Source organism: Alternaria atra, assembly GCF_907166805.1.
Source record: "Alternaria atra isolate CS162 genome assembly, contig: 34, whole genome shotgun sequence".
In the NCBI taxonomy this organism is placed as follows: Eukaryota; Fungi; Ascomycota; class Dothideomycetes; order Pleosporales; family Pleosporaceae; genus Alternaria; species Alternaria atra.
The window spans coordinates 1,221,721-1,249,039 of record NW_025091333.1 but is presented as its reverse complement, the minus strand read 5'-3'; the positions used below and the strand labels follow the sequence as shown (position 1 = coordinate 1,249,039).

Below are 27,319 nucleotides of genomic sequence, written 5' to 3'. Positions count from 1 at the left end.
GCTGGCGTGGGGCTAACGTCTTTGGTGCGTAGAGGCAACATGGGGGGAAGAAGGTCAACCCACCACGAGTTGAGTATTGTACCCCTTTTCCATCCTTTCCCAGGGTCGAAAGAGGGTCCTGCCTGTGATTTCTTCGCCGTCTCCACACGGCACGACTGTGAAGTGTAAGAAGACGCCTCCCACCCGTTCTTTGCTTTGCACGGAGTTTTCGTCGGTCGTTCCTTTCTCGGGCCCCTGCGCATGCACCGAGTCCCAGGGGATACCCACGCTTGGGCTTTTCGGCGGCCACCACAACCTACCATCCATCCCATCGCCGCTCCTTTTTCCCCACCACGCCAACACACTGTTTGCCGACTTCACGCTGAGAGATTAGACCCTGAGTGCTCTCGCATCGCATCTTCACTCTCGCTTCCGCCTCCGACCCCCTTCACGCACCCCCGACGATTGCTAGAGTGGCTCCAAGCCCTTACGTCAATCGGCAGTATCCACTGCACCTACCCGTCTCCGCTACATTACATTTCGCGCTTGCTTCCCGCCGCATCCAGGTCCCTGCCTGTCCAAGGCTGACGCATATCCAACAAAGGCTGTATCTCTCCCCCGCATACACAGCCAGCTTTTCCAGCTTCCCCAGCCTGTTCGAGTTCTGGTCACGACTACTGGAAGGCTGCGCCGGACATGTGCACTGTAGCATAGGCCACTTGGAAAAAACAAAGGCAATCGGGCCAAACACTACAGCGCCAGCACCCTTCCAGCCTGCAGTAGCATTCGTACATACGCGCCACCCCCATCACAATGTCGGTCAACTCGCTGCCTCGCCCGTCGCGACCGTCGATTGCTCCTCCAACGGGACCCTTGCCCTCGCTGCCCGTTCCAAAGCACAGAAGCTCCAATGTCGGTCCGACAACACGAAACTCGTTGCTCCCGGGTGCTGCCAATACACGCGCTGTATCTTCGTCTTCGCTGCCCTACAGACCGACTTCCAAGCACCTCACATCGCCGTCGGTGCCGTCGTTCCCACCCGAAGCTGGTTCTGCCGGATCGCTGCCCGTTGGAAAGTCGCTGCGCAAGACAGTCAGCATCGGTTCCTTTCCACAACCACCCAGACATGGGGGGAGGTCAAATCCAACTAGTCCGCTGTCGACGAGTTCGACGCCTGGCGGAGACATGGTCGATCGGAGAGTGTCATCCATATCCAAAGGTCAAACGCCTTCTCGGAATAATAGCCTCAAGAAGCCACGAAGCTCCAACATTGGAGGAGCGCGAGGCTTGCTGCCAAAATCACCTCTGTCGCCTCCAAGTTTACTCAACGGAAGCGCGGATTCTGTCACAGTAGAGACGGCCCATCTCAGTCTCCCTCACCACCGCAGAGTCGCAACTCTTCGCCCCAGGGCTCGTACGCAACCAGCGCAACCACATTCGAGGACGGAGAGGACGGACGCGCAGATGGCAAGGGACACAAGGACGGCAAAGGCAACGTCATTGTGAGCGTCCGAGTAAGGCCTGATGCTGGGGCCAAGGATAATAAACATGACCTGGAGTGGGAAGTCAACAACAAGCGCGCATTGATAGCCTACAAGGGCAAGGAGGGTGGGGACTACATATATGGTATAGTTGCACAACGGGGCGGAGGGTGATTGAGCTGGAGCTAACTTGGTCTGACTTAGACAACGTATTCGACACCCAAGACAACAACGCCCGCGTATACGATGCTGCAGCCAAACGACTTGTCCGGAGGGTCATGGAGGGCTACCACGGCACCGTCTTTGCTTACGGCATGACTGGAACCGGCAAGACGTTTTCTATGCAAGGAACTGCAACGAATCCTGGTGTCATACCACTCGCTATCACTGACATCTTCTCCTACATCCGCGAGACGCCTCAGCGAGAGTTTCTCCTGAGAGTCAGCTACATTGAAATCTACAACGAAAAGATTATCGATCTGCTGGCAGGACCTGTTGTAGGCATGAATGGCCAGACCGGGCCCGTCGAAGAGATCAAGCTGCGCGAGGACAGCAAACGGGGTGTCTATGCGTCGCCACTGAAGGAAGAAATCGTGCAGAGTCCGACGCAACTCTTGAGGGTCATTGCCCGAGGTGACAACTCAAGAAAGGTGGCGGGTACCCAGTTCAATGCGCGCAGTTCCCGCAGTCACGCTGTGGTCCAGATTGTTGTCGAAAGCAGAGAGCGCGCTCCCGGCCCGGCAATGAGCGGTGACAAACGATCAGCCATTGTCCCTGGTGGTGTTCGTGTTTCGACGCTCAGTTTGATCGATTTGGCTGGTTCTGAAAAGGCTGCCGATAACAAAGAAAGACGAACTGAGGGCTCCCACATCAACAAGAGTTTGCTTACTTTGGGTACAGTCATTGGACGGTTAGCTTCCGACAAGGACAAGTCTGAGAAGGACAAGGGCAAGGGCGATAAGCATTTGCCATACCGAGACAGCAAGCTCACCCGACTTCTTCAACCCGCTCTCTCTGGTAACTCACTGGTCAGCATTCTCTGTACAATCCAGATCGGAGCAAGTGGGAGTCCTGCTGCCGTAAACAGTCACACGGGTGAGACACTGAATACGCTCAAGTTCGCCTCCCGAGCCAAGAACAACATTGTCAGCCACGCCAAGAAAGCCGACGAGTCTATGGGTGCTGGTGGAGACGCTGGAAGTCGAGCGCTTCTGGATCGCTACCGCCTAGAGATTGAGGAACTAAAGAAGCAGCTTGCGGAAGGCAAAAATAAGGAGCCCAAGGAAGAAGAAGATGACGAGCTGAAAAGAGACAAGGAGGAAGAGAAAGCGCGCGAACTGGAAGACAGGCAACGGCACGAAGAACAGATGCTTGAGATGCAACTAGCCCGAACCGCCCTGAAGGAGCGTATCGAACATCTCAACAGGCTAATTTTGAGTTCCAAGTCTCTCGGTGTGAACAATGGCCGATCCTTCTCTTCAATGAGCTTCCAGCGCGGCTCCGTCATGAGCAATAACCACCACGACATGCGCCCAAGCTCTATACGCTCCTCCGCAAGCCATGCCACGCTCGAAGTTCCAGGTAAAAGACAAAGCACACCGCACCTTCACATGGACGGCTCCGAGGAAGACGACTCGGTTGGGGAGAATGGCGACGGCATTGCAAGTCAGACAGTGCAGATCCAAGCACTACAAGCTGATCTTGCGGATAAGAACCGTTACATCGCTACCCTTGAGAAGCGCCTGTTGCACGCCCGGCGGTCCAGTCATTCTCGTGTCTCCCTGTCGTTGTCGCACAAGCTCACAAACAGCGAGGAGGGTGGCATGATTGCAGCCCTTGCCGAAAGAGACAACGAGATAGTCAACCTGCGCGCACAACTAGAGGACAAGGAGCGTATGATTGGCGCCCTCACGTCAGCTCGCAAGAAGAATGACAACGCACACGAGATGGGTAGTGAATCACCAGGAAGCCGGCGCACGTCATATTATCAACGCAGCGGCAGTGACGGCAGTGGGATCAGCTTGCCGAAAGGTCCAACATCGCCTGCACTCAGTGTAAAGACTCCCTTTCTACCTCCTCCAGCTACCAATGGCTCAACCAAGAACATCGAAGAGATGACGCGTATGCTCGACGAGATGATCACCGGTCGCGTTGAGAAGACTGCAAGGCGAAGCAGTCTTAGGCCGGTTACCGAAGGACCATGATTTTGCCCAACGCAGAGGGTGGCGAGAGTTAGCTGTGAATCTTGCTTGAGCGAACAAACGAATCAGTTTAATCAGGATGAAACGAAGTACGGTAATGAGGATGAAGCAAGAACGTCAACAACGAGGGGCGCGCGGGGCACAGTACTTCCACTTTCCTTTCTCTCTTTCAGCAAACACATCCTCAATTACGAGGATACACACATTAGCGACAGGCGTTTATATGGAGAAATGGAGTAATGATTGGCCACCAGGAATAGGACTGGATGGAAAATTCGGCAAATAGCGTACAGGATTGTGTTACGCACATGGGTTATTGAAGGGGGCGGCTTTTCTGCTGCTTGTTTAGTCACATTGCGATGCGGCCTGGAAGGATTTTGTAACACTACCACTTTTTTGTTTCTTCACCTTTCCTGTGCCGAGGGACTTTCGATCTGATACCCCCCTTTATATAGCTTTTCTCGAATCTTTTGTTGTTTGCGAATACGATATGGGAGCTATGAAGAATAGCTTCTATACTTGTCTCGATGACATGTGTTCTGCAATCGGGTTCCAACATGCCGTCCTAACATGTGCATCTTCGATCAAAGCAAAACAATTAGCTATCGCCTATGGTTCATGAGACGAACGCGCAATACGATAAGTGCCGTCTCGCTATTCGTGAGCTTGTCTTTGTAAGATTCAAAGCGCTAACACGTTGGCAATTTACAGATATGTACTCCGAGGCTGTATATAGTACGAGCTATACGGCACGGCGGAGCTTACTTGCCGTGCCTCGGGATTTTAATGTCGATCGCCAGGTGCAGTCTTACTGCATGTCCTGCATGACGTTCTAAATAGTAAACTTCCCTTAATATATTTGCCTGTACATCTGACTATGTGCCCTCTAGTCCAAACTGGCAGCAAGCGAATCAGCTTACATTTGCAAAGATCCCAAGCCGCCATTGGTGTAAGCAACTAGTGGTGTCACTGTCATGTGGTTTTGGCTACTCGACTCTAGCATCGACTGCGTTTAGCGCCGGAGCAGTGCGTCAACGTTGCACTAGAAGGCACTTCTGAAACAACGACACCCTGGCCCGTGCACATACGACAAAATGAGGTCCCCTCCTGCGCCTTCCGCATCCTCGTTGCAACCTTCCTGGATCAAGCAAGTGCGATCTCACGCAATCTTACCTTCGATCCTGTCTTGGTCTCTGCAGCGCTTCTTGAATCGTCGCTTACTGGCCTATTCCGTTTTGTAAGGGACTCGGGCGCTCCTTGATGGAGATCATTTCACTGCGGGATCCTGCTCGGACATCGGATTGTTTCTGGTTGTGAAACTCGTCTCGCGCCAGGAGGGGCCCTCTTTCAAGATACACCTAAGGTTTGCCCGCCCTTTTGAATGGCTTCTTGGACGGCTCTCTTCTCCTTCTCCCTTTGATTAGTATCTCGGGGAAACAGGGGATTGAGTTATACATTCTTGTACTTTTTTTTTTCCAACTTGTCTTGCTTGTTTGATAGGCGGTGCCTACGTCCCCTCCTTTGACTACTATTACATCTTTACTTGCTTGTTGGAGCGTTCTCTGCAGGGTCAGAGGTGACGTTTCCCTACCTGCATATACGGGCGTTACAGCTTCGTCATCACAGTAGTACCGTATACTGCAGAAAGCCGCCCGACTTGGCCGATACCCTACATTGTCCTTCTACACGAACGCTGATAACGAGTACGCCGATCACTTCAGTCCACCAAGTCTTTGACATTCGACATGCTGAACCAGGCTGCGAAGAAGTTCTCCAAGATGCATGTTAGACGGAATCGAACCTGTCTATACAGGCGACAGCACACTACTCACAACTAAGCCCGCCACCCCAGTCTGCTACCTCGAGTGCTTTCCTCTCTCCTACGGTTCCTTCGAGACGTGGACTGCTTGCGAGATCCCCGCCGCCGAGCCCGAGCCTTCCTAGTCTGCTGCCGAAGCATGGCAAGAAGACTACACAGCCGAGTCATTCGAAGTTGGTGAAGCGGATACTGATAGGGTGCTGTGGAGTAGCGTTCTTACTCTGGATTGTGCTGAGGCAGATTTACGCAAACTCGCAGGGAGCGGCCACTTATGAGGATGGCAGTGATGAAGAATGGGAGATGGTTGGTGGCAGTCAGTTGCCACACGAGCCTGTTGCTCTTGCGCTCCAGGATGCCAAGGGAAAGATGAGGTGGACTGTATCGATACCATCCGACTACGAGTTTCCACTTCGTCCGGCACAGTACCGTGATATATGCCATCAGTCTATGGAAGTGTCCAAGGAGATTAGTCAGGAAGCAAAGGCTTCGGCTGGCTTTGCCAAGAGAATGTTGAACTACTACCAGCAAGATCAGTATTATATTGATGTCCAAGAAGCGGAACAACAAGGTCTGTTGCCATCAACCAAGGCTACAGGAAGACCGAAAGGCTTTGTTGAGGACGAGGCTATCAAGGATGGTATCTCTACGGAAGGACTCAAGGTCTGTGACAGGACCTTGACATATGTTATGGAAACGGAAGATGCAGGCTTTGGCAACACGCTGATGCGTTTGTGGATGTCGTATGGTTTGGCGAAAGCTGAGAAGCGCGCCTTCTTCGTTGACGACACTCGTTGGTATGTCTCCCAATACCCAACTATCTGCTGCTAGATACTGACACCACTATCAGGCCTTATGGCAAGTACTCCTCTTACTTTCAACCTCCACCCTCCGCCAATTGCCTTCCGCCTCCTCCCTCCCACATTGTCCCATGCCCTCACACCGCCCGCCACATCGTCGTCAGCGGAGCGACGCTAAAATCTACCTTCGGTCACTCCTTCACAGACGAGTGGGAAGACCCAACAAAGATGGGCGTTCAACGTCAATCAAAAATCTTCAACCTCGCCCGAACCGGCTACGAAGCCCTCTTCAAACTCCGCTCAGATGATGAAGCCTACGTTCTCCAACGAGCGCTAGACATGTACGGAGAAGTCAAGAGCGAGGGCGGCCTCAGCATCGCCATGCACGTCCGCCACGGCGACAAACACCCCATGGAATACCAATACCAAAAAGACTACATCCCCCTGGCCCGCTACGTTGACACAGCCCGCGACCTCTACATCGACCTCGTCGAAGGTGGGCTTAAGAAGAAAGCCAAGCGGAATCTGCTCTCCTCCCCCTTCTCCTCATCAACGGACCCCTTAGTCCCCCGCCACACAACCTCCAAAATGATCCTCGCCTCCGACGACCCCCTCGTCTACGACTCCCCCGAGCTAGGCCCAAACAGCATCCGCGCCCAAGACCGCATCGTCCTCGCCACAAAAGCCGCCCTCGAAGCCGCCCAATCGCAGCCGAAGAAAAACACTTGGATCGATGAGATCACCGGATGGGAAGGCGGATTTTACCGCGACGTCTTCTTTTCCCTGGGGCAACCCGTTGGTAACGCTGAGGACCTGAAGAAGGTTAATGACGATAAGGTTGCTGCTCCTGAGAGCGCGATGAAACTAAGGGAACTTGTTGGGCGCGCGTATTTGCTTGATCTGAGCGTGTTGGGCAAGGCAGATACGGTAGTTTGTACGGTTAGTAGCACCAGTTGTAGATTGTTGGCTGTTATGATGGGGTGGGGAAGTGCGGTGCGGGAGGGTAAGTGGAGGAACATTGATGGGGCGTTTGAGTGGAAGGGGATCATGTGGTAAGGGCTTGTTTCTGTTTCTGCTGGGTGGATTTGGCTATCGTGGAAGGTGTATGTGTGTGTAGAGATGAATATGAACAGCCCAAGGGTAGCTTGTCTTGCATCTCTTTATTTCATCTTTCTGGACTTCAAGTTGTGGCATGGAGGAGGGTTTCACATTGTACGACGCTTGACAACATTCCATGCATGACGCTAACGACGAACACTCGTGATGCAGAGCGTTAACTATGAACATACCATAATGAGATTGTAGAAGAAAAAATCATGTCTCAAAGCTCTCGAACCGGACGCCTGCGTCAAAGACAGGCGCCGACTGTGCCTCGGTTAAGGCAGTCGGCTATGAGATCGCCGCTATCGACTCCTCACGAACAACATACAAAGGCCACCCCGGTCGTATCTCCACTCCAGATCAGTAATCCCTCTGTTCTATTCCCCGATTGGGAGAATAACACGGCCAACCATGTCTCAGCCGAAAATTACCCTTTACGTTGACATTGTCAGCCCGTTTGCTTACATTGCTTTCTACATATTGAAGGTAAGTTTGTGCACATGTCACTTGCTTTGATGGATATTGGAGATGGTATACATATGTATCGCAGTGCTGACAAAAATCTTCTGGATAGAATTCGAAGGTTTTCAAGCAGGTTGAAGTGGACTATGTGCCAATTCTGCTCGGGGGGTTGATGAAGGTCTGTGAGAACACACCGCCGTTGAAAATAAAGAGTATGTTCAACTTCCCGTCTCTGCAAAGAATGTATCTGGTATGGTCCGAGTAAAAGAACAACACGAAAGAGAAATACAACTGCCGACCCAGTGGACCATTATCGGAGTCACGGCCGTTTGTCTACACCTCTAACACACACGCTAGACAAGGACAAATGGATCAACACAGAGCGCCAGCGCTTATCGAAACAGTTCAACGTTCCCATATCGCAGGATACTCCACCCGGCTTCCCAATCAACACATTACCCATCCAACGTGCCCTAGCTTCCCTCTCGCTCTCGCACCCCCAAAACCTTGAACGCGCCATTGACCTTTTCTACAAGAACTTCTGGGCAAAATGGAACGACCCGATCAAACTGGAGAACCTGCTTGCTATCCTTACGACCGTTTTAGGCAGTGAGGAAGAGGCAATGAAAGTGGTTGAGAGGACGAAGACGGAGGAGGTGAAGAAGGTACTGGGTGGGAATACCAATAAGGCGTTCGAGGATGGGGCTTTCGGATTGCCTTGGTTTGTTGCTACGAACAAGAAGGGGGAGACTGAGGGGTATTGGGGCGTCGATCATATGGGTCAGCTGTGTGATCATTTGGGTATTGAGAGGCCTGAGAGTAGGGAATGGCGCTCGTTGTTGTGAATAGATGTACTATGGGCGGATACGAAAATGGATACAGTCGCGGACGATGCCTTTCACGAAAACTTCTGACGAACCTCAGCACTGATTTCCAATTATCCTGCCAATAATGAAACGATGCTCTGAACCATGCTGGAAGCTGATCGAGAACTTGGCTAGTGGTTTAGTCGTCTCCAGATCCAACGATGACCTCGATGATCGGCTCGTTATGGCTCGTATCACACTGGTCGCGTGTTTTCCTCTTTTCACTTTGTTTACCTGGACTTTTAGCCTGCGAGAGTGCGAGCACGATAGGATATAGACCACCGAACTCATGATCTCTAGGTCACCACCTGGTTACGTCAGTCATTACATGTCAACAGTATTTTGGCGGGCCGTAACTACGCTATCGCGACTGGCGTTGTCATCTTCCACAGTACTCGATTGTAAGTTGCCTGCCTGGGAGCCCACTGCCCTAGGTGTCTCGTCTTGTATGCTTCATTTATTCCCTTCCACAACAGAAAGCACAGATATCTTACTTAGTGAAAGTTGTTCTGGCGTATTCGCGAGTCTGCCCCACCAACTAGATCTACTGCCACCGCATTCCTCTATATCGTTTCTACTACCCATACTCATTTTCTCAACCGCCTACCCGCTGTTCTTACGGAATGGATTATTATCGACGAAATGAACTTCCCGAGACAGTCAAGCGTTACAAGACGTACATCGACCAATTTCAGGCGTGGCTGATCAAGGCGGCGATTCAGCGTGGTGTAGAAATCGCAAATGTAGCCACAGACCAGGCTAGAAGAAAAAAGGGCAAGAAGGGCTACAGGATACCATTACAGAAACAAGAGCAACTCGTCAACGCCATCGCCGCCACGAGCGTTCCACTCGCAGACACCTCAGGAATCAACGACCTTGACGACGCTATCCGCCTGAGGAGGGAGATAACACAATATCACAAACACAACAATACAGCGGATTTGGGTCATGAATACTTCAACGGGAGCCTGGAAGCGCTCATGGCAGCGTTGAAAGGTCTCATCCCCGGAATAAACAAGGTTCAAGATCACAAGAATGACAAGTCTACCTTTGTGTTCATCCAGATTCCCACCAGGCCTAAGACAAGCCAAGACGAACAGGATGTTTTGTTGGAGAAGCTGCGGAAACGGGACAGATCCGACTTGGAGGAAGACGGCCAGCAACATCGAACTTCGACGCCCAAGGCGAAGAAGAAGGTACCGATACCAGAAACGAATCCGTTGACTGCAGAGGAAGAGCAGTTGCGTCGAGAGTTCCTTGTACTCTGCTTCCTATACAACCTCAACCGTATACGGGATGTTGTTTACGAGGTGTGGGTTCTCTACCACGAGGGTCTCGTCAATGCAATTACGGCGGCTTTGGTGTCTGACCTTGCTCAGGACCATGTACACCAAAACGTCGAGGCACTAGTGGAAGAGCTTGATCTGTTACCTAGAGAATTGGCTACAATTATCCGTCAGCTTTTTGATAAGATACAAACTGCTCCTGATACCAGAACGCAAGGCTTAGCGATAATACCTACTGAAAAGGCATTGCGCCACCTGTTTGGTCTGGATGCTGCCGCTTTGGTCAAGATTTACATTACGGAGACACGCTCAACAGAGAACATCGTCAACGACGACATACGAGAGCACCCTCTCATGCTTTTCTTGGGGTTCTTCGACGTCATTCGCAAGGGCAACCTCAAGCTCCCAAAGTGGGACCACTTCACCAGAGAGATGCTGCTGCGTCAGGATACATCACAAGATTACCTACCTTTCGGCTTGAGCATAGTCCTCGATATCCAGAAAGCAGTGAGCGAAGACTATCGCCGAATGATACGCGACCTTACCGAGCATGGTCTAGATATCGCTAGATGCATTCTTTGCCATGTCGATTACGAGGACCGCATGTGGATGAAAGGAACAAAGCCCGACTATATGTGCAAAGAAGAAATCAAGATCAGCACCATACTTCTCAAGCCTCTAGACAGACTGTTGGAATGGCTACAGGATCTTCTGAACTCCCAAGAAAAGCCAATGACCGCTAGTGTCTTCATCACTGTCCATGCGACGCTCGCAGGACTCTCTATGTGGCACTTCAATCAGATCTACCATCACACTGCGATCATCAAGATACAGTGGTTCATCAACGGTTTGGCTCATCTATATAACGCCGCCTGCCAGATTGAGGTCTGAATATCTGGTGGCCAGACCTCGACTACCTGATCAATATGCATGGGTCCAAGGTTATGTTCCGGGGCGATCCACCCACTCACCCAAACGACTTCCTCAACCGCTATCTTCTCTCGAGCCACACTAGTAGTCGCACTATGGCCTCGGATTTTCGTAGCACGTGCAATTTCCTACCTCGTGTGTCGAAAGAATTCGGTACTAAGCGCGGCTTACAGACTGAGTTGCCGTTGGATGCTAAGATTCGCGAATACTATGGTCCAAATCCGGACAACGATCGTTGGCTGAGGCGCCACGCGGTCTTCAACTACCTCTACCGACAGAAGGAGGCTACTACGGATACGCCAGACGATGACATCGAAGAAGCTGATCAAGATCTGAAAGACCTGCAAGATACTTTTGCAAATCTAGCGACCAAGATCACGCCTCCAAAACCAAGGCGCAAAGGCAAGAACAAGTCCAGGGTACGCAAACCCGATTTCAACAAGCAAGACGAGATACACGCCAATCTCTTTGGTACCATGAAGTCAGAGCTGCAAGACAGCGAAGTACACAGTAACTTTGACTTCCTTTCGTTCTACCGCCGCGCCTACGACCTCGTCCTGCGTATCCGCGAGGAAGTCCTCATGAGCGACGAAGCCCGGCGCTTCCGAGCTGAAGACATGAATGCGAATCCAGATCCTCCAAACTTTCAACTCATAAACGATCTCTTCAGGGCGTTGCAGATCGAGCCCAAGACTAAGAAAGAAAAGGAGGCGGAAGCAGAGGAGGGCGCTGGGCAGCAGCTTTCGACCAAGGTTGTGCCGTTGAAGCAGATTCGACGTGTTGCTGAGATGATGCTGGATTTGACTCGTGGTAAAGGCGATGTGGAGTTGATGCGCGCGAAGCTGCGGGTTAAGGGAGATTGGGAGGGTCTCAAGGCTTCGTATGCTGCCGAAGAGGCGGAGAAGGAAACGCCTGTCGTCGACGACACTATCGTGCAGGTGGAAGAGGAGGCGGTACTTGCGGTTGCCGAAGATAGGGCCGGTGTTGAGGCTCCACTACGCCTCGACGATGGCGATCATCGAGTCAAGCCCAAGTTTGAGGCGGATGGAGACTCAGAGGATAGCCCGATATATACGCCTGGCAGCCAACTCTTGGGACAAGAACATGCAGAGAACGATCTGGAAGACATCCTAAACCAGACTACTATTTTAGAGATTACAGATACCGCCACCGATGTTCAGGATAACGAGGTTCCATCAGGCCAGGAAGACAGAAAGAACGACATCAAGCGTAGGTACGAAGCAGACGAAGACTCTGAGAAGAGCACAGCCTACTTACCTAGCCCCGGCGACCAGATCGACAATTCTGCCGAAGACACTCGCTCTCAACGCATTCTCACTTTCGTCGCTCGAAAAGTAGAGCAGAGCCATTCCTTGGATGGACAAGTCCGACAGATCATCAGCACCGCAAACTCGACTTCCCTCGCAGCACTCATCCATGCTGACGAACTCTATGACGCAGCACCCATGGCTCGCTCACCATCTGGTATCAAGAATGGAACCAGGCCAAAAGAAGTTTACGACCGCATAACCTACTCCAGCACCACGTCCCGGAAACACCACATCATCACCGTTCATCCTTCCCGTACCTCCAAGGAAACTAAGATTCTAGCTCTATCTCAGCCGCGTAGAGGCTTCTTCCGCCGTCTCACAGGCACTGCTAGTAAACACCACGTCGCATTTCGCTGCTACACTCGATGCGGTATGGCGCGCGCGCTGCATGGCCAGCAGACTCGTCTACAGCGACAGATGGCGATTGCTGTTGTGGAGCTGAAGAAGAAGAAGGCAAGACGGGATTCTGCGGAGTTGGAGAAGGTGTGGTTAGGTGCTGGGGATGGGGATGGGTATATGGGAAAGGTTTGGGAGTCGGAGAGTGATGTTAGTTTGGACTGAGGGTGGAGTAGAAGTAGCAAGTAGGAGAAGAAGGGGTGAAGGTCACAGGTTTGGATTAGGGTGAAGTGGCATCGTTGAGCTAGCATGGCAGTGCGATTGGATCGAGCTACGAGGCCCTGGTAATGATACAACATCTCACGATAAACGATCTAAAATACACACCAACGTGCGTCACACTGAACCCCCTCTCCCATGTAACCCCATTATCCCACACTCACCCCTCAAACATCTTCGTAGTACTAACGTTAATCCGACTCCACCCTTTCCCCCTCCTCAACGCTTCCAAAACTTCGCTGGCCAATATAGGTGATACAAAACAAAAAACGGCACCGGGTCTTCAAACAAGTACGTTCCATCCTTCCAGCCTACAACATGACTCCAAAAGGTCGCTAGATCGTTAAACGCATTCTGTAGCGTCGTGACGCCGAACAACAAATCGAGAAGTGGTAAGATGACGAAAGATACCAGGTCATGTCCGATCCAGTAGTAACTGTACGTCGGGGTGCGAGGGAAAACAGGACCAGACTTGTTTTGGAGGTCAAGGGGTTAGGGCTGTCGAATATGGAGAGGTATGCTTCTGCCATCTCGGGAGTTTGCTCGAACAGTACGACTGCCGTGTGAGCGCGGGGGTTGGATTCGATAGGGTAGAATTTTGCAGCCGCACCCTTATCATCATTCTCGACTAAGAAGTCGAAACTCAAATGGCCCGTAAAGGTTTCGCCGCCGTCCTTGCACACGCGCTCGGTGAATTCGAGCATCTTCTTACTGAGGGGGGAGGAGGCTGGCAGCGGTTCGTAGTGCATGAGGAGTTCTAAGCTGGGGCAGCTGGTGAAGGCTTTTACTTTGCCGCCGATGACGAGGGCGTGTGTGCAATATTCGTTCCCTTTGATGAATTGCTGGAGCTGGAAGGGGTTTTCTTTGCTGATGTTGAGCGAGTGGATGTATTGGGCTGTTGCATCTGGAGTACTAAAGGGCAGGAGGGTCATCATGTTGTTCCGAGCCTTGTCGTCCACTCCAATGGGTTTCATGATGAATCGTCGCCTGGGTACCGGTCTTCCAGATTTCGTTGGCGTTCTATGAAGCTCTCCCATGAGCACATCGAGGGCTTCGCCTGGATGAGTGCAGCGGTGCGATTCCGGGATCGGCAGACCAAGGGATTCGATGTAATCGATGAATTTGTCCTTCTCGTGGAACTTCTCAACAACATCTTCCCTGAATTGGATGGCTTCGAACTGGCGGCCTTGTTCTTTTGCTTGCTTCTCTGCTAAGCGGACGACTTGACCGTCTTCTACGGCTGCAACGACACTGGAGCAGCTGATCCATAGGTCCACTTTCTCGCGCTGAATGATTGAGAGAATGGAGTCAATATACGGGTCCGCATCGTCGCCACTCGGTGTGTCCAGACGGTAGTACCTCGCAATAGCGCTGGAGAAGCGACCTGGCGATAAAGCAGAGATGTCGGCGCCAATGATGCGGTGCGGTGTATGCTGAGACAAATTGCGCGCAATAGTGAGGCCCTTGGTCATCGACACCCCCGTGACAAGAATAGTTTTCCGTCTTCGTGCAGCAGCAACATGTTGCTTATCCTCCTTGGAAAAGGTCGCGTTGCGCTGCCCATGGACTTTCGACACTGCAAGACCAACCAACACCAGCGCTGCCGAGAGAGGCGCGCAAACAGCGCTCAGAGCCAGTAGAAGCACATTCTTCCACACATGGCTATAGTAAAATGGCAACACCACGGCATCCTTCTTTCCCTCAGCCATGTCTTCGCCTTGTTGCTGTTGATGAGAATGAGCAGCTCGTGACCTCGGCACTTGTTCTCGCACAGTCTTCACCGTTCAGATGCCTCCCAACACACCACCAACGGCGTTATCTTATCAAGAATAGGACCGAGAGACGTCTCAATTGCCCCTGCGAGAAACTGCAAGCTTGCGCTGTAATGCAAACTGCAAGTAAGGAGGATTTTAGCGGCAGTAGACGGACGGCTCGTAGTCACGAAGTCCGTTCTTGCATAGGCGAGGTGATTGATGTACGTGTGGCTGCGTTCGCCTAGACAAAGTTGTTGGCCTTGGAATGCTGGCTTTGCATGACTAGTGTAGACGTCATCGTTACTTCACTCATGTACGACATTGCGGAACACTAGGAATTCCATGACCTATTTGCGATCTGGATTTAGTGGATTCCGATTTTAAGATTGCGATCTGGCCGCGATCGGCGGATGGGTATTGAGGGGTTCGTACGGAGGATGCCGGGTGTGTGGGGTCCATGTTTGTTTCTTCAAGCGCAACGTGTCATGCTATTGTCACAACATTACGCACAATTTGTGAAACACGAATTCGCAAAGACACTCTGTCAAATGCATAGGAATACAGATTCAAATATTTGTTGCATTGACTTGTGTAGCCATTGAGGCAATACCAGTGGTTATCATGCTGGTAGGTAGCCGATTACCATCACCGTGTCTGAGTCGTTCAAGACCCACCACCACCGCTGAAACTCGCGATTCATAGAGACTAGTACGCGTGTTTTACCAACTCATGATGCTTCCTTCTAACCAACGCATCGTGTGATCTCGATACCATCCTGTGCTAGTCAGTGTATGCTCCCGAGACATCGCCAGTGCTCGAACTCACAGGTACCCCAGTTGGCTCGTAGCTGTTTACCAGCTTACTCTCGTACTTGAGATTCGGGTTGCCTTTGCTCTCGCTGAACTTGGCCTTGCCATATCTCTTCTCATACATCTTGACATTTGTCTCAGCGATGCCGCTGAGGTTTGTCTGTCCACCTTCTCCAGCCTCCTTCACCTTCTCCTCGACACTCGATCTGACATACTTCAAGTACGGCGGGTTTCCGGGCTTGATGACATTGTCCGCTGCCAGCACTGAGCCCTTGGTTATCAGACCAAGCTCTTCACATAGTTTTAGATCCGTGGTGTAGGCCGGCTTGTAGTGGTCCAGGAACATGAGGTCGACGTGTTTGAGTTGTCCCGAAGCTGCCAGTCGTGCGATTCCTTCGTCACTTGAGCCTACGATTACCTTGACAAGGTCGGTGAGGCCTGCAAGATCGACCAAAGACATGATGACGGCCGCGAAAGCGGGATCGCGCTCGAAGCTGAAGTATCGCTCACCGCCTGCTTTGCGTACTGCGTCTGCGAAGAGAATGCAGGAGTAGCCTACATAGCCGCCGAGTTCTACCTGCGTGTCGTTAGAAATGTAGAAATGAGTCCAAGGAGTCTCGTACCATAGTTTTTGGCTTTACTTCCGCGATCAAATCTGTTACAATGCGGCCCTTGTCCTCTCCGACGTTCATGAGATACTTCTTCGTGCGGCCATATTCGTCAATGGCTGCCAGGACATTCTCTGGTGATCCTCGTATCTTCTCAATGTTGGGGTGCGAGTAGACAAAGTGCAGGAGCTCGATTTCCCGCCCATCGTCAAAGAAGGCACCCTCTTCCTCTTGCGCTGCGTATGCTTTACTTTGATCGAAGCTACCCATTGCTGTTGTTGTTCAATGGCAGTATGAATTTGTGCGAGCAGCCGTGAGCTTGACGCGTCCAAGGTCCAAGCTACCAGAGGGTGCCCCTCAACGCGTGTGGTCTAGTGCGGGGCTGTGGTTAGTAATGACGAAATGCATGCAGGAACATGTACGATGAGTGGCACTTGGTTCGGTCGACCGTTTTAGCACGGATTCCGCTTCCGTGGAGTCATCTAGATGTCACTCCTTATGTTAGCACATTAGCAATTGACTCTCTCCAAATTGCTTTTTGTGCAAAACCACATTATTGAGGGTGGGATGCCAATGTAGCTCAGACACTATATCCTGCCTTTTCCATGCCACACCCCCGTGTACGCGTCAAGGCGCCCTTGGCACCGGTTGAGGCGAGTTCACACTACACTATGTGGATATGCGACGTTCATGTGGGGCGGATCATTGGTGCATATACGGTTCTGTATAGTGTTGACGTTGAGTTGGCTGTGGCTGTCGTCAACGATCTAGAGCTTGCTGCACCCGCTAGCCGACTATGGAGCCACAAGGACTTGCCATGACAAGGTACGCTTACCTCTACCAGGCAATATACCTCAGCGATCCTGAATCCGCCAAACTCTATCTACCCGAAGCGGGAACTAGGATCGAAAAGATCCCCTCGAACGTCACATTTTTTCCAGCTTGTCCCATGCACTGAGGGGTAAAAAAAAAGTGCCGTTGTATGGCTACCGGTACTGCACTATCAGCCCTGCGCGCACACAGCACATCTTTCGACTAGCTGGCAAATGAAAAGTCTCCCAACATCTGCCACAGAACGTCAGCAATCGAACGATGCGATTCCTGAAGTGGGAATGAGGTGATTTCGATGATTGCCCCGCAGTTTTATGTAGTGTATCTCAGTCTCTCCACAACGGGAGAGACTCCGTTGTTGGCACTAAATGAATTCGTGGCTCGTGCTACGCCGACTTCGTCCCTAGCTGAAGGGGAAATAGGATGATTCTGCTTCGTCCAAGCCCGCAAAAACCCATGTTACATGTGCAATGTGCAAATCCCATGTGCCGGAACCGGGTTTTACCGCTGAGAGGGCGCTGTTGTTGAAGTCATTTCATCATGGCCGGCCAGTAGGAGCCTAGTTTGGCTCGATGTGAAGTGGTACCAAGTCCAAACAACAAGGGATCCACGAGTGGCCGCATCATGAACGAGAATAACACGTATGGTTGACGTTGTCTGGAGCGCTGCTGGCGTGCGAGAGCCAATGGAGGCGGAGCGTGTACCACGAGCTATGTGAGTAGTCCCAAACGACATCGGTCTGGGGCCATTTATATAGGACAGTCGTGCCCGTACTTGACTCCGCAGAACTCAACGTATCTCATATACACTTTTTCAAACTCTTTTCACCATGTCAGACCTCAAAGCTTCCGTTGTAGAGACCAAGAACGGCTTCCACGTCGAGGGATACGAGAAGATCGAATATGACTTCACCTTCCTCGATGGCGTCTTCAACCCTGCCAACAACAATCTGGCCAAGTGCTACGAGCGCTGGGGCCGTTGCCTAGCTGTCATGGACTTGAACATCTACAACGTCTACGGCGATGAGATGCAAAAGTACTTCGACCACTACAACCTGCCCTTGACGATCCACAAGACCATGATTGGCGAGAAGGCCAAGTCTATGGAGACTCTCCTCAGCATTGTTGACTCGATGACCGACTTTGGTATCATCCGAAAGGAGCCAGTACTTGTCGTTGTATGTTATCCAGTCCGCGTTGGGTGTGAAAAGATGCTAATGTGATATAGGGTGGTGGTTTGGTGACTGATGTTGCTGGGTAAAATATAGCTCTAAGGCACTCTGGCCTGACTGCGTTGAAAGAAGGGAGTTAACTCGTGGTCTTAGATTTGCTTGCGCCGCCTACCGAAGGAACACCAACTTCATCCGTATCCCAACTACCGTCATTGGCCTGATCGATGCCAGCGTCAGTATCAAGGTCGCTGTCAACTACGGCAACTACAAGAACCGTCTCGGAGCGTACCACGCTCCGATGCACACATTCCTCGACTTCTCTTTCTTGAAGACCCTACCAGAGGGTCAAGTACGAAACGGCTTCGCAGAGTTGATCAAAATCTCAACCTGTGCCCACAAGCCCACGTTCGACTTGCTGGACAAGTACTGTGAGAAGCTAATCACTTCTCGATTCGGCCGTGAGGGTGATGACAAGGAGGTCCTACAGGCAGCGGATGAGATAAACCGCGCTGGCATTCACGAGATGTTGAAGCTCGAGACGCCTAACCTCCACGAGATCGGTCTTGATCGTGTTATTGCCTACGGTCACACCTGGAGCCCGCTCCACGAGGTAAGGCTGCTGCACCTTATGGACGCTGACTTTGCTGACTCGTTTGTAGCTCTCGCCCAAGGTCCCCCTTCGTCACGGCCATGCCATCTCTATCGACATGGCCTACTCGGCGACATTGGCGAACCAGCGTGGTCTTCTCAGCGATGAGGAGCACAGGAGACTGTTGAACCTGTTCTCCAGGGCCGGTCTATCCATGGACCACGAGCTGTTCGACGAGGACATGCTTGACAAAGCCACAAAGGCTATCCTGAAGACTCGTGACGGTCTGCTCCGTGCTGCCGTGCCCAACCCCATCGGTACCTGCGTGTTCCTGAACGACGTCTCCCCTGAGGAGATGAACAAGGCTCTGCGACGACACAAGGAGCTGATGAAGGAGTACCCTCGCGAGGGTGCCGGTCTTGACGCGTTCGTCGATGCATCCGACACCGGATACACCATGAACGACAAGCCCATTGAGGACGCTATGCATGAGTCAAAGAAGACCATGAACGGCTTGACCAACGGCGCCGTCAATGGCACCGCCAAGGGAGAGGCTGCTGGCCCTCCCCAGGGCTTACAGGAAGTCATGGCTAATGGTTATGAGAACGGATACAAGAACTAGGAAGCGACATAGCTGCGAATAAGTCCGACTAGGCAAGCGCATGTCAGATGGGTACCATGGTTTGAACGTAAAAGTTCTTCTTTTAAGCGGCGGTGTTATCCTCATCTTGCAGTGGTAGATCGCGACATGCTTTATGCCCATCAACTTCCCCGAAATGAAAAAAAAAGTATTTACCCAACACATTGTACTCTTTGACTGTTTGTATCGTGAATCGTGAATTGTGAAGCGACGGGTTGTTGGTGTGGAGGCAGTTCAGTTGAACGTGTCTGTGTCTGTCGTTGCATCAAGCAAACATTGAAGATCTGCCACGCGACATGTCTTTACGCCTCCGCTGTCGCGCAATATCGTCGTCTGCAGCATCATGAGAGTGTTGGTGTCGTTCTTTCGCCGCACGCATCGTCGTCCCCAATCCCGCCGCCGCTTGACCGTGCCCGTGCCCGCCGCCGCAAAAAACCCTTCCGCCCGTGCACTGGCTTGGCGGACCCCACATCTCAGTATAAAAACTCTGCGCCCCTCGTCCTCCTTTCTCGCTCTTTGATCAAAAATACAAACGAACCCAGCCACGACTATCAGAACACCTTTGTCTTTTAGTTGCCAGTCACTACGGTGGCGTGGGGTCGGAGAGCGATACTCCTGTAGGAAGCTGCTTTCTCGTTGGGTCGTCTTCAGTGATGGCGATGAGTCTGCGGTGTCGATTTATTGGGAGGACATACCTTTGTCTTATGCGTGCTTTGATGTGAACCAGATGCGTGCAAGCATGCTACTCGTCCTGTGTTGCTTCGGGTTTGCCTTTGCGCAGAGTAGAGTGTCTTCGAAGCTATCTTAGGACATGGTCACGTTCATTTGCACTCAGGCTCAGCTAAGCCTGGACATTTTTACGGAACCATCAGTCAATCCGTGTGGAGAGTGAGTCGGCGAAGACAACGGGACCATGGTCTAAGCAACAAGCAAGGATATGTATAGCCGCTACTGTAACGCATCAGGAACATGGCGTAGTCATTAATATCATTTGACTATTTGTTCTCGTTACCTGTCATGCTTAAGTGTCATAATCGTAATGGCACCTATCTGTTATGCATAAATCGTTCGACGGAATAATCTAGCTTCCGTAAACCATAGCCCTCTATGGAATCGCAACCTTCACATCGTCCTCATATTCCACATCCTTGATGCCATCCTTCGTTATGACCTTAACCAGTACGCCCTTGAAGTCGATCGGAAGACGTCGCTTGAGCTCCTCGGTGCACATCCGCAAGATCTTCATGCCTTGCTCATAGTCGATGTCGGGATGGTGGTGCTTGTCGAGCAGAGAGAGGCAGTAGTATCTGGAGGTACTGTGTTAGCATGGGATCTTTGCGTGTAGGAACATGCAGAAGCGGAGTTGGGTATGCTGCTGTAAAAACAACAACTGGTAAAACATACTGTGCATATCCATGTGCAGCGTATGGCAGCGGCGCTAGACTCGCCAAGTAGTCGATCCAGTACAGAGTCGGCTTGTCGGCAATCGTGTCATATCCTCCTAGCAGCAAGTTGACCGTGTAGGGTTTTCTTGACCTCAGCGCTGACGCCAGTTCTCCTCGGACAAAGTTGGCTGTCGCGGCGGGGGACAGCTCCATGTTGTTGCGCATGGAGTATAATTGTACGTTTGCCTGAATGTACTCGGCGAATTGAACTGCACCGTTGTTAGCTACCGCTAATCCCTCGTAACCTCTTCTTCTGTCATACCAGTGTCACCAGCCTCTCCAGAGAAAGCCATCAAGGTATGTGTGTTGAGTACTCGGGTCTTGTCGTCGGATGCCTTGAGGATGGTGGCGCCACGCATGGCGGCTTTGGAGGCGGCGATCAGGGTGAAGTCCTTGCCGGTGATTCCTAGTAGAACCTCCCTGTACTGTGGTTAGTATCGGAACAGCGTATCTTCAGTACGACATACATTGTGATGAGCTTGAAGTGGTGACGGTAGGTGTGTTGGAGGGCGACTTTCGTCGGGCTTTTGGATAGTCGGGTGGGAAGGCGTAAGATCAGATAAAAGCCAGAAGCCTTGTCCTACGGGCGAGTTGATATAGCGGGGAGGACGGTATTGGTGTGGTTATACGGTGATGTTGAACCCACACGCGAAGGCAGCTCCCAGCGTCGCGGCTGCCCGTACAGATGAAGCTTGGGCCAGCTTGGGCTTGGCAGAACTGGACTTGGATGTGAACATGCACGTCTTTAGTAGGCAAAGTTGCGTCCATCCAGGCCCGTGGGATATCTCGCAGCTTTGGATCCGTTCAATTCGTAAATCATGTTCAATGAAATATTCGTCACCGAATAATGGCCATACTGGCATAGCCTCAGGTGCGCCTCTTTGTTGACCCGCACCAATACCTACTTCACGACGCTGTGCCCTTGTACCGGCCCGAACAGCTATCTTTGTTGAACCATTCCGACCACCTGTCACGGTTCTCAGAAGTCCAAGACTTATCTGCAGTCTTCACGTAACACAAGAGATGGATAACCAACCGTGATGATACTCGCGGTCCACTCACGAGACACTGACGGTAGTTACAACTACATGCAACAGACTCCGCAGGTCAGTGTTTGTGTTAAAATGAATTGACCTCTGCTCGACTTCTCCACCGGTGCTAGAAGAGCTACTGTTTCGCCTGGCTTGGCTGAGAAGACTTTGTATCGCACTTGTCTGACATCTCTGGGTATTTCCCCAATGAGCAGTCTGAGGTTTTGAATCCCTTGCGAAAGAAGCTACCTTGGACGACGATCTCCCGTGCATAATCGACAGGGCCGAAGAGAGAATGCATCACCGGCGTCTGTCAATCATATCCCACAGGTCCCCCAAATCAGCTTGCGCGTCGTCCCACTCGATGCTTTTGCGATAATGTTAATGCACACTTTTACAAAGAGGCCGTGGGTGGCTACCAATGAGGCGACGGCGTCATAGCGGGGCTGATTTCTGCTGAGCGACCCCTCCAAAACCTTGCTGGACTCTTAAGCTCTGGAACACCCCACCCAAACAAAACAACACCGACACTTGATCTTACACATACAACTAGTAAGTCGAATTTTCTGCTCGGCATCCTATCCGCGGCCGGACTTTGCTGCCCGCGCATCCGATCTGCTTCTATATCTCCTGCCTTGCACTTCGCGGCTCCCCAACTCTCCAATTGACTCTCTCAACAGCAATCCTTCACAATGACCATCACCAAGATCCACGCCCGCTCCGTCTACGACTCTCGGGTACGTATTCAGACATCCATGCTTGTCAAGCTTCACTTCTAACGTCTTCAGGGTAACCCGACTGTCGAGGTTGACATCGTCACCGAGACCGGCCTTCACCGCGCCATCGTCCCCTCTGGTGCCTCCACCGGCTCCCACGAGGCTTGCGAACTCCGTGATGGAGACAAGTCCAAGTGGGGTGGTAAGGGTGTCACCAAGGCTGTCGCCAACGTCAACGACACCATCGCCCCTGCTCTCATCAAGGAGAAGCTCGACGTCAAGGACCAGTCCGCCGTAGACGCTTTCCTCAACAAGCTCGATGGCACAACAAACAAGACTAACCTGGGTGCTAACGCCATCCTCGGTGTCTCAATGGCTATCGCAAAGGCCGCTGCCGCCGAGAAGGGTGTCCCCCTCTACGCACACATCTCCGACTTGGCTGGCACTAAGAAGCCCTACGTTCTCCCCGTACCCTGTGAGTAAACGCTCATCCGGAAAAAAAAACCTTTTTTACTGACTATACAGTCCAAAACGTCCTCAACGGTGGCTCGCACGCTGGTGGCCGCCTTGCTTTCCAGGAGTTCATGATCGTTCCTTGGTAGGTTATCTACATATACGAGTAGCCACCCATACTAATGACCTCCAGTGAGGCCCCTACCTTCTCCGAGGCCATGCGCCAGGGAGCCGAAGTCTACCAGAAGCTCAAGGCCCTCGCCAAGAAGACCTACGGACAGTCTGCCGGAAACGTTGGTGACGAGGGTGGTGTTGCCCCAGACATTCAGACTCCTGAGGAGGCCCTTGACCTCATCACCAAGGCTATTGAGGAGGCTGGCTACACTGGCAAGATCAAGATCGCCATGGATGTCGCATCCAGCGAGTTCTACAAGGCCGACGAGAAGAAGTACGACCTCGACTTCAAGAACCCCGACAGCGACAAGAGCAAGTGGCTCACATACGAACAACTCGCCGAGCTGTACAAGTCGCTGGCCGAGAAGTACCCCATCATCAGCATTGAGGACCCCTTCGCTGAGGACGACTGGGAGGCTTGGTCTTATTTCTTCAAGACCTACGATGGCCAGATTGTCGGTGATGACTTGACCGTCACCAACCCCGAGTTCATCAAGAAGGCTATTGAACTTAAGTCTTGCAATGCCCTTCTCCTCAAGGTCAACCAGATCGGTACCATCACTGAGGCCATCCAGGCTGCCAAGGACGCTTTCGGCGCTGGCTGGGGTGTCATGGTTTCTCACCGCTCCGGTGAGACTGAGGATGTCACCATCGCCGATATCGTTGTCGGTCTGCGATCTGGTCAGATCAAGACTGGTGCGCCAGCCCGATCTGAGCGTCTCGCCAAGCTCAACCAGATCCTCCGTATCGAGGAGGAGCTCGGCGACAACGCCATCTACGCCGGCAACAACTTCAGGACTGCCGTCAACTTGTAAGCAACTTATCTGTAGAGTCCGGCAGTGTTAGCGTTGTGAGGAAATGCGACGAATAATGAATTTGAGAGCGAAGGAAATACGTATACGAAATGTAACGATATGTCCTACACCATGAGCATTCTATCGCCTGTTGAGCACTTGAAGTATGTGTCGATTTGCTTGATGTTGATCTCGACTTGGGCATAAGTATTGAGTTTATATTGCTACGGCAATGGGACGTGGAGCGTTTTCACCCAAGGTAGGCTGTCTTCGGAAGTGAGATTGTCAAGAATCTCGAACAGGGAGATGTTAAGGAGGATACATATTACCGTAGCGATGCTATAACAGCTGCATCTCGAGGTGAGCATGCCAGAGCGCATAGAGACGAAGCGTCACAGGTTTGAACCAACCCAAGCCACCTCCAACAGCCCTACTGGGATACTACCGCCAATTTCTACGCGCTTTGAAAACTGTGAGGCAGCGTTTCTTGTCCGCGCCAGTTCTCAAATTTGTAATCCTAGCTGTAGACCAAGTAGTATACGAGGAGCTCTCGTAGCTTGCAGCCTTGGTGGGGCTTCTCACCTGTATTGCTATATGTCCAGTTGACTACTCCATGATGGATTCGCTCATCTGAACGATTCTCCGCAACAAGCCGCATACTAGACCCTACTTTCGTTGCCTGGATCATCACCATCGTCAATGTCAATACCATCATCAACGTGGTCGCGGCCCTCTCACACCGTGTTCCGCTCTTCTGCGTATCAAGGAGCTCTGCACGACATGCAGCTAGCATACCATTGCTACCCAGATAGAGGTGAAGCTGGAGTAGATATGAATCGAAACGGTAAACAGATACAGCTGAATGTGTTACTGTTACCCGACTCATTCTTTCCTGTCAGCCTAGAGGGAGAAAGAGTTTGTACCCACGCAAATTGTGCTCTAAAAACATTCACTGTATGTTGCAACAACACATGCACAGGTTAACATGTAACGAGTACTGTTAGCACAAGGCTGATGAGGTGTTGTTCCAAACATGGTCTAGAGATTTTGCGCACCGCTCGCGACGCTGTTGCATCAAACTTGCGACAGACCCGAAAGCGCATCCTATCTTCCCATCTCACTCTCACCACTCGCCACTTACCCATGGCCCCTCCCCTGATTTCCAATCCCAAGCCCAATCCAACCCATCCGTCATTCTATCCTCCCCCTCTTACACCCACCCCTCTGCCACCATCCACGGCTGTCCAGTAACCTCACACTTCTCTCTAGCCTCACACATAGGCCCAACCCCATTCCTACTACTATACGCACAGCAAATCCAATCTCCACCACAATAGTTTGGGATCCAAAACCCTGTTGCATTGCAGTACCGGAAGCGGTCGCCGAAGTGGTGGCATTGGGCTACGCCGGGAAGACACTGGGGGTCGATTTGCCAAAGCGGTGTTGTGGAGGCTGGGAGAACGGAAGTCGTGGTCGTTGAGGAAGTGTAGTTTAATAGGGTCCATGATGATGATGATGATTCAATGGTGGTGGCGGTGATTGTTGTTGTGGGGATGACGCAGGCGGATTTTGTGATTGAGACTGCGGAGGCGGTGGCGGAGGGTGGAGTTAGGGAGAGAATGAGAATGATGGGTATAGAGAGTTGTAGAAAAGGGATTGAGAGATGCATGGTGTCGGCTCTTGAGTTTCGAGAGGGCGGAGATGCTGAGTTGATTGTAGTATCAAGTAAACGGATGGAAGCGTTGGATGTGTTCGGGGCAGTACTCTACCTACTCACATATTTGACTCGGTGGTATGTGATTGCTGTTGTGTTCGAGTGGTACGTACTCATGTCAGTGCTCTAGTTGTGATGAAATCGTATCACACTCTTGAGCAAGGTTTTGACGTATATGTACGGTGGAGCCGCATACTTGTAATACCTTGTCCCACGTATCGAAGGAACACAGGCCATTCAAGTACCGTGATGCTCATCTGTTGGTGACTGGAAGCTCTAGTCTGTTGAAAAAGTGGTGAAGTACTTCGGTGTAATCGCAACGGGTCATTTGTGCTCCCTGTGAACGGATGGGATGCGATTAAACGTCATTCTTTGCCTCTTGATCAGCCTATGGTTTACTCGACATCCAACTGTTTTACGCAACATGCCTTGGTGGAACCCTTCATGATTGTAGAGTCGTAGCAGTCAGATGGAAGCTCGTTGAGCCTGTCAGAATTTGGCTTCACAATACGCCGACTTCTCGATGCTCCGCGCACCGTGTAAGCAATACTCCCACGAGTCTGTCGAGCAGGTATTCGGTCAAATCTAGGTGCTTAGAGTAATAGATTGTGCCGCGAACAGACTCGTGCTCCAACTTGAGACGGTCCGGGACTCGGCACGTTGGCGGCCCGAAATGTGCAAGTCATCGATGCGTCGAGTAGAGTCACGATGGCATACTACGGGATAGACATGTTCTGCGCTCTCTCTGGGCTTCACGACTGCCAGGTTCGATGCTCGAGATGTGGTGCCACAGTGAGAACCGCAAGGGGTATGCAAGAGCTGCTAGAGTCTGTTCAAGCCTAGGTGTGTTATCATTGCCGTCTAGCTTTGGTCGGCCGAATAAGATGCACTGCCGCCCTGAGCTTACCGTGCCTGCTTTATGTCTTGAGCGGAGTAGCAGGGAGCATCTTGCTCTGGAGCGGACCGCAGCCGTTTCAAGATGTTGGGGCTGATGCGGCGTCGTTAACAGCAACATCGTTTGATTGTGTGGAGTGCACATCAGGTCAGTAATGCTGCCTGCACTACGCATCCTCAATCAACTGATATCAGCTGTCGATGCAAGCGTCGCATGTAGAGCACGGTCGTGAGGCCTTTGGTATCGACAAGGCAGACCAGGCGCACAATGTGGATAGGCCCAGACCGTTGCCAAGAGTTCCAGTGATGGGCGTGATGAATTGACATGGAACACGGGTGTCCATGTCGTCATGATCGCGAAGTGGATCTCCGAAATATTGAGAGGCTTCGTAGATTCAAGAGCATTTGTATTGTGAAGCCTCATGCGTCGTTGCGCTGCATCTAGAACCAGGCAGTGGAAATAGACTTGCAGCAGAGGCGTGTAGCGGATCAAATCTCAGGCTGGGCAATGGTCTAGACATCTAGACGGCTCCGCGGGTAGAGCTTCTGGCGCGGCATGTCAGATGTGTACCGTGGTTCATGTGCTCTCAAAGTCGCCAACTCTGACAAACCAACAGACGATAGTGTCGCCCATTCAGTGTCAACGCGCGTTGCCAGAGGTGTGATTGGCGAGCGCATTACTTTGAATTAGCGAGTGGGTCGTGGGTGTATGCAAGATCTTGAGGAGTGACTGTAAAAATTCGACGATGTTCGCCTCACGATCTGAATGCTACAGCCGCCCAGCCGTCACCTTGGAGAGTATCTCTCCACTCTCAAAGCAGTTGCGGT

The 27,319-nt window shown here is 51.7% G+C and overlaps 9 protein-coding genes across 9 annotated transcripts; 6 read left to right on the top strand and 3 right to left on the bottom strand.

Annotated features, from left to right (window-relative positions):
- Positions 1-792: 792 nt before the first annotated feature.
- On the top strand, positions 793-3,664 carry ALTATR162_LOCUS10862 (uncharacterized protein; the record flags this gene model as incomplete). Its single annotated transcript, XM_043318502.1, has 3 exons — positions 793-1,329; positions 1,368-1,605; positions 1,665-3,664. The coding sequence occupies 3 exons, from the start codon at positions 793-795 to the stop codon at positions 3,662-3,664; spliced, it is 2,775 nt and encodes a 924-aa protein (XP_043174437.1).
- Positions 3,665-5,406: 1,742 nt separating this feature from the next.
- On the top strand, positions 5,407-8,685 carry ALTATR162_LOCUS10861 (uncharacterized protein; the record flags this gene model as incomplete). The annotated part of the gene is made up of 4 exons (XM_043318501.1): positions 5,407-5,445; positions 5,514-6,274; positions 6,328-7,211; positions 8,198-8,685. The coding sequence occupies 4 exons, from the start codon at positions 5,407-5,409 to the stop codon at positions 8,683-8,685; spliced, it is 2,172 nt and encodes a 723-aa protein (XP_043174436.1).
- A 644-nt stretch (positions 8,686-9,329) lies between these two features.
- On the top strand, positions 9,330-10,883 carry ALTATR162_LOCUS10860 (uncharacterized protein; the record flags this gene model as incomplete). Its single annotated transcript, XM_043318500.1, has 1 exon — positions 9,330-10,883. The coding sequence occupies one exon, from the start codon at positions 9,330-9,332 to the stop codon at positions 10,881-10,883; it is 1,554 nt and encodes a 517-aa protein (XP_043174435.1).
- A 35-nt stretch (positions 10,884-10,918) lies between these two features.
- ALTATR162_LOCUS10859 (uncharacterized protein) lies at positions 10,919-12,814 on the top strand (the record flags this gene model as incomplete). The annotated part of the gene is made up of 1 exon (XM_043318499.1): positions 10,919-12,814. The coding sequence occupies one exon, from the start codon at positions 10,919-10,921 to the stop codon at positions 12,812-12,814; it is 1,896 nt and encodes a 631-aa protein (XP_043174434.1).
- A 389-nt stretch (positions 12,815-13,203) lies between these two features.
- Positions 13,204-14,577, bottom strand: ALTATR162_LOCUS10858 (uncharacterized protein; the record flags this gene model as incomplete). Its single annotated transcript, XM_043318498.1, has 1 exon — positions 13,204-14,577. The coding sequence occupies one exon, from the start codon at positions 14,575-14,577 to the stop codon at positions 13,204-13,206; it is 1,374 nt and encodes a 457-aa protein (XP_043174433.1).
- Positions 14,578-15,364: 787 nt separating this feature from the next.
- Positions 15,365-16,309, bottom strand: ALTATR162_LOCUS10857 (uncharacterized protein; the record flags this gene model as incomplete). Its single annotated transcript, XM_043318497.1, has 3 exons — positions 15,365-15,397; positions 15,448-16,008; positions 16,055-16,309. 3 exons carry the CDS (start codon positions 16,307-16,309, stop codon positions 15,365-15,367), a joined length of 849 nt encoding a protein of 282 aa, XP_043174432.1.
- A 1,390-nt stretch (positions 16,310-17,699) lies between these two features.
- Positions 17,700-19,252, top strand: ALTATR162_LOCUS10856 (uncharacterized protein; the record flags this gene model as incomplete). The annotated part of the gene is made up of 4 exons (XM_043318496.1): positions 17,700-18,047; positions 18,098-18,126; positions 18,195-18,651; positions 18,701-19,252. 4 exons carry the CDS (start codon positions 17,700-17,702, stop codon positions 19,250-19,252), a joined length of 1,386 nt encoding a protein of 461 aa, XP_043174431.1.
- Positions 19,253-20,375: 1,123 nt separating this feature from the next.
- On the bottom strand, positions 20,376-21,452 carry ALTATR162_LOCUS10855 (uncharacterized protein; the record flags this gene model as incomplete). The annotated part of the gene is made up of 5 exons (XM_043318495.1): positions 20,376-20,577; positions 20,675-20,924; positions 20,978-21,135; positions 21,183-21,295; positions 21,345-21,452. The coding sequence occupies 5 exons, from the start codon at positions 21,450-21,452 to the stop codon at positions 20,376-20,378; spliced, it is 831 nt and encodes a 276-aa protein (XP_043174430.1).
- Positions 21,453-22,438: 986 nt separating this feature from the next.
- Positions 22,439-23,904, top strand: ALTATR162_LOCUS10854 (uncharacterized protein; the record flags this gene model as incomplete). Its single annotated transcript, XM_043318494.1, has 4 exons — positions 22,439-22,483; positions 22,535-22,937; positions 22,988-23,060; positions 23,109-23,904. The coding sequence occupies 4 exons, from the start codon at positions 22,439-22,441 to the stop codon at positions 23,902-23,904; spliced, it is 1,317 nt and encodes a 438-aa protein (XP_043174429.1).
- Positions 23,905-27,319: the final 3,415 nt, after the last annotated feature.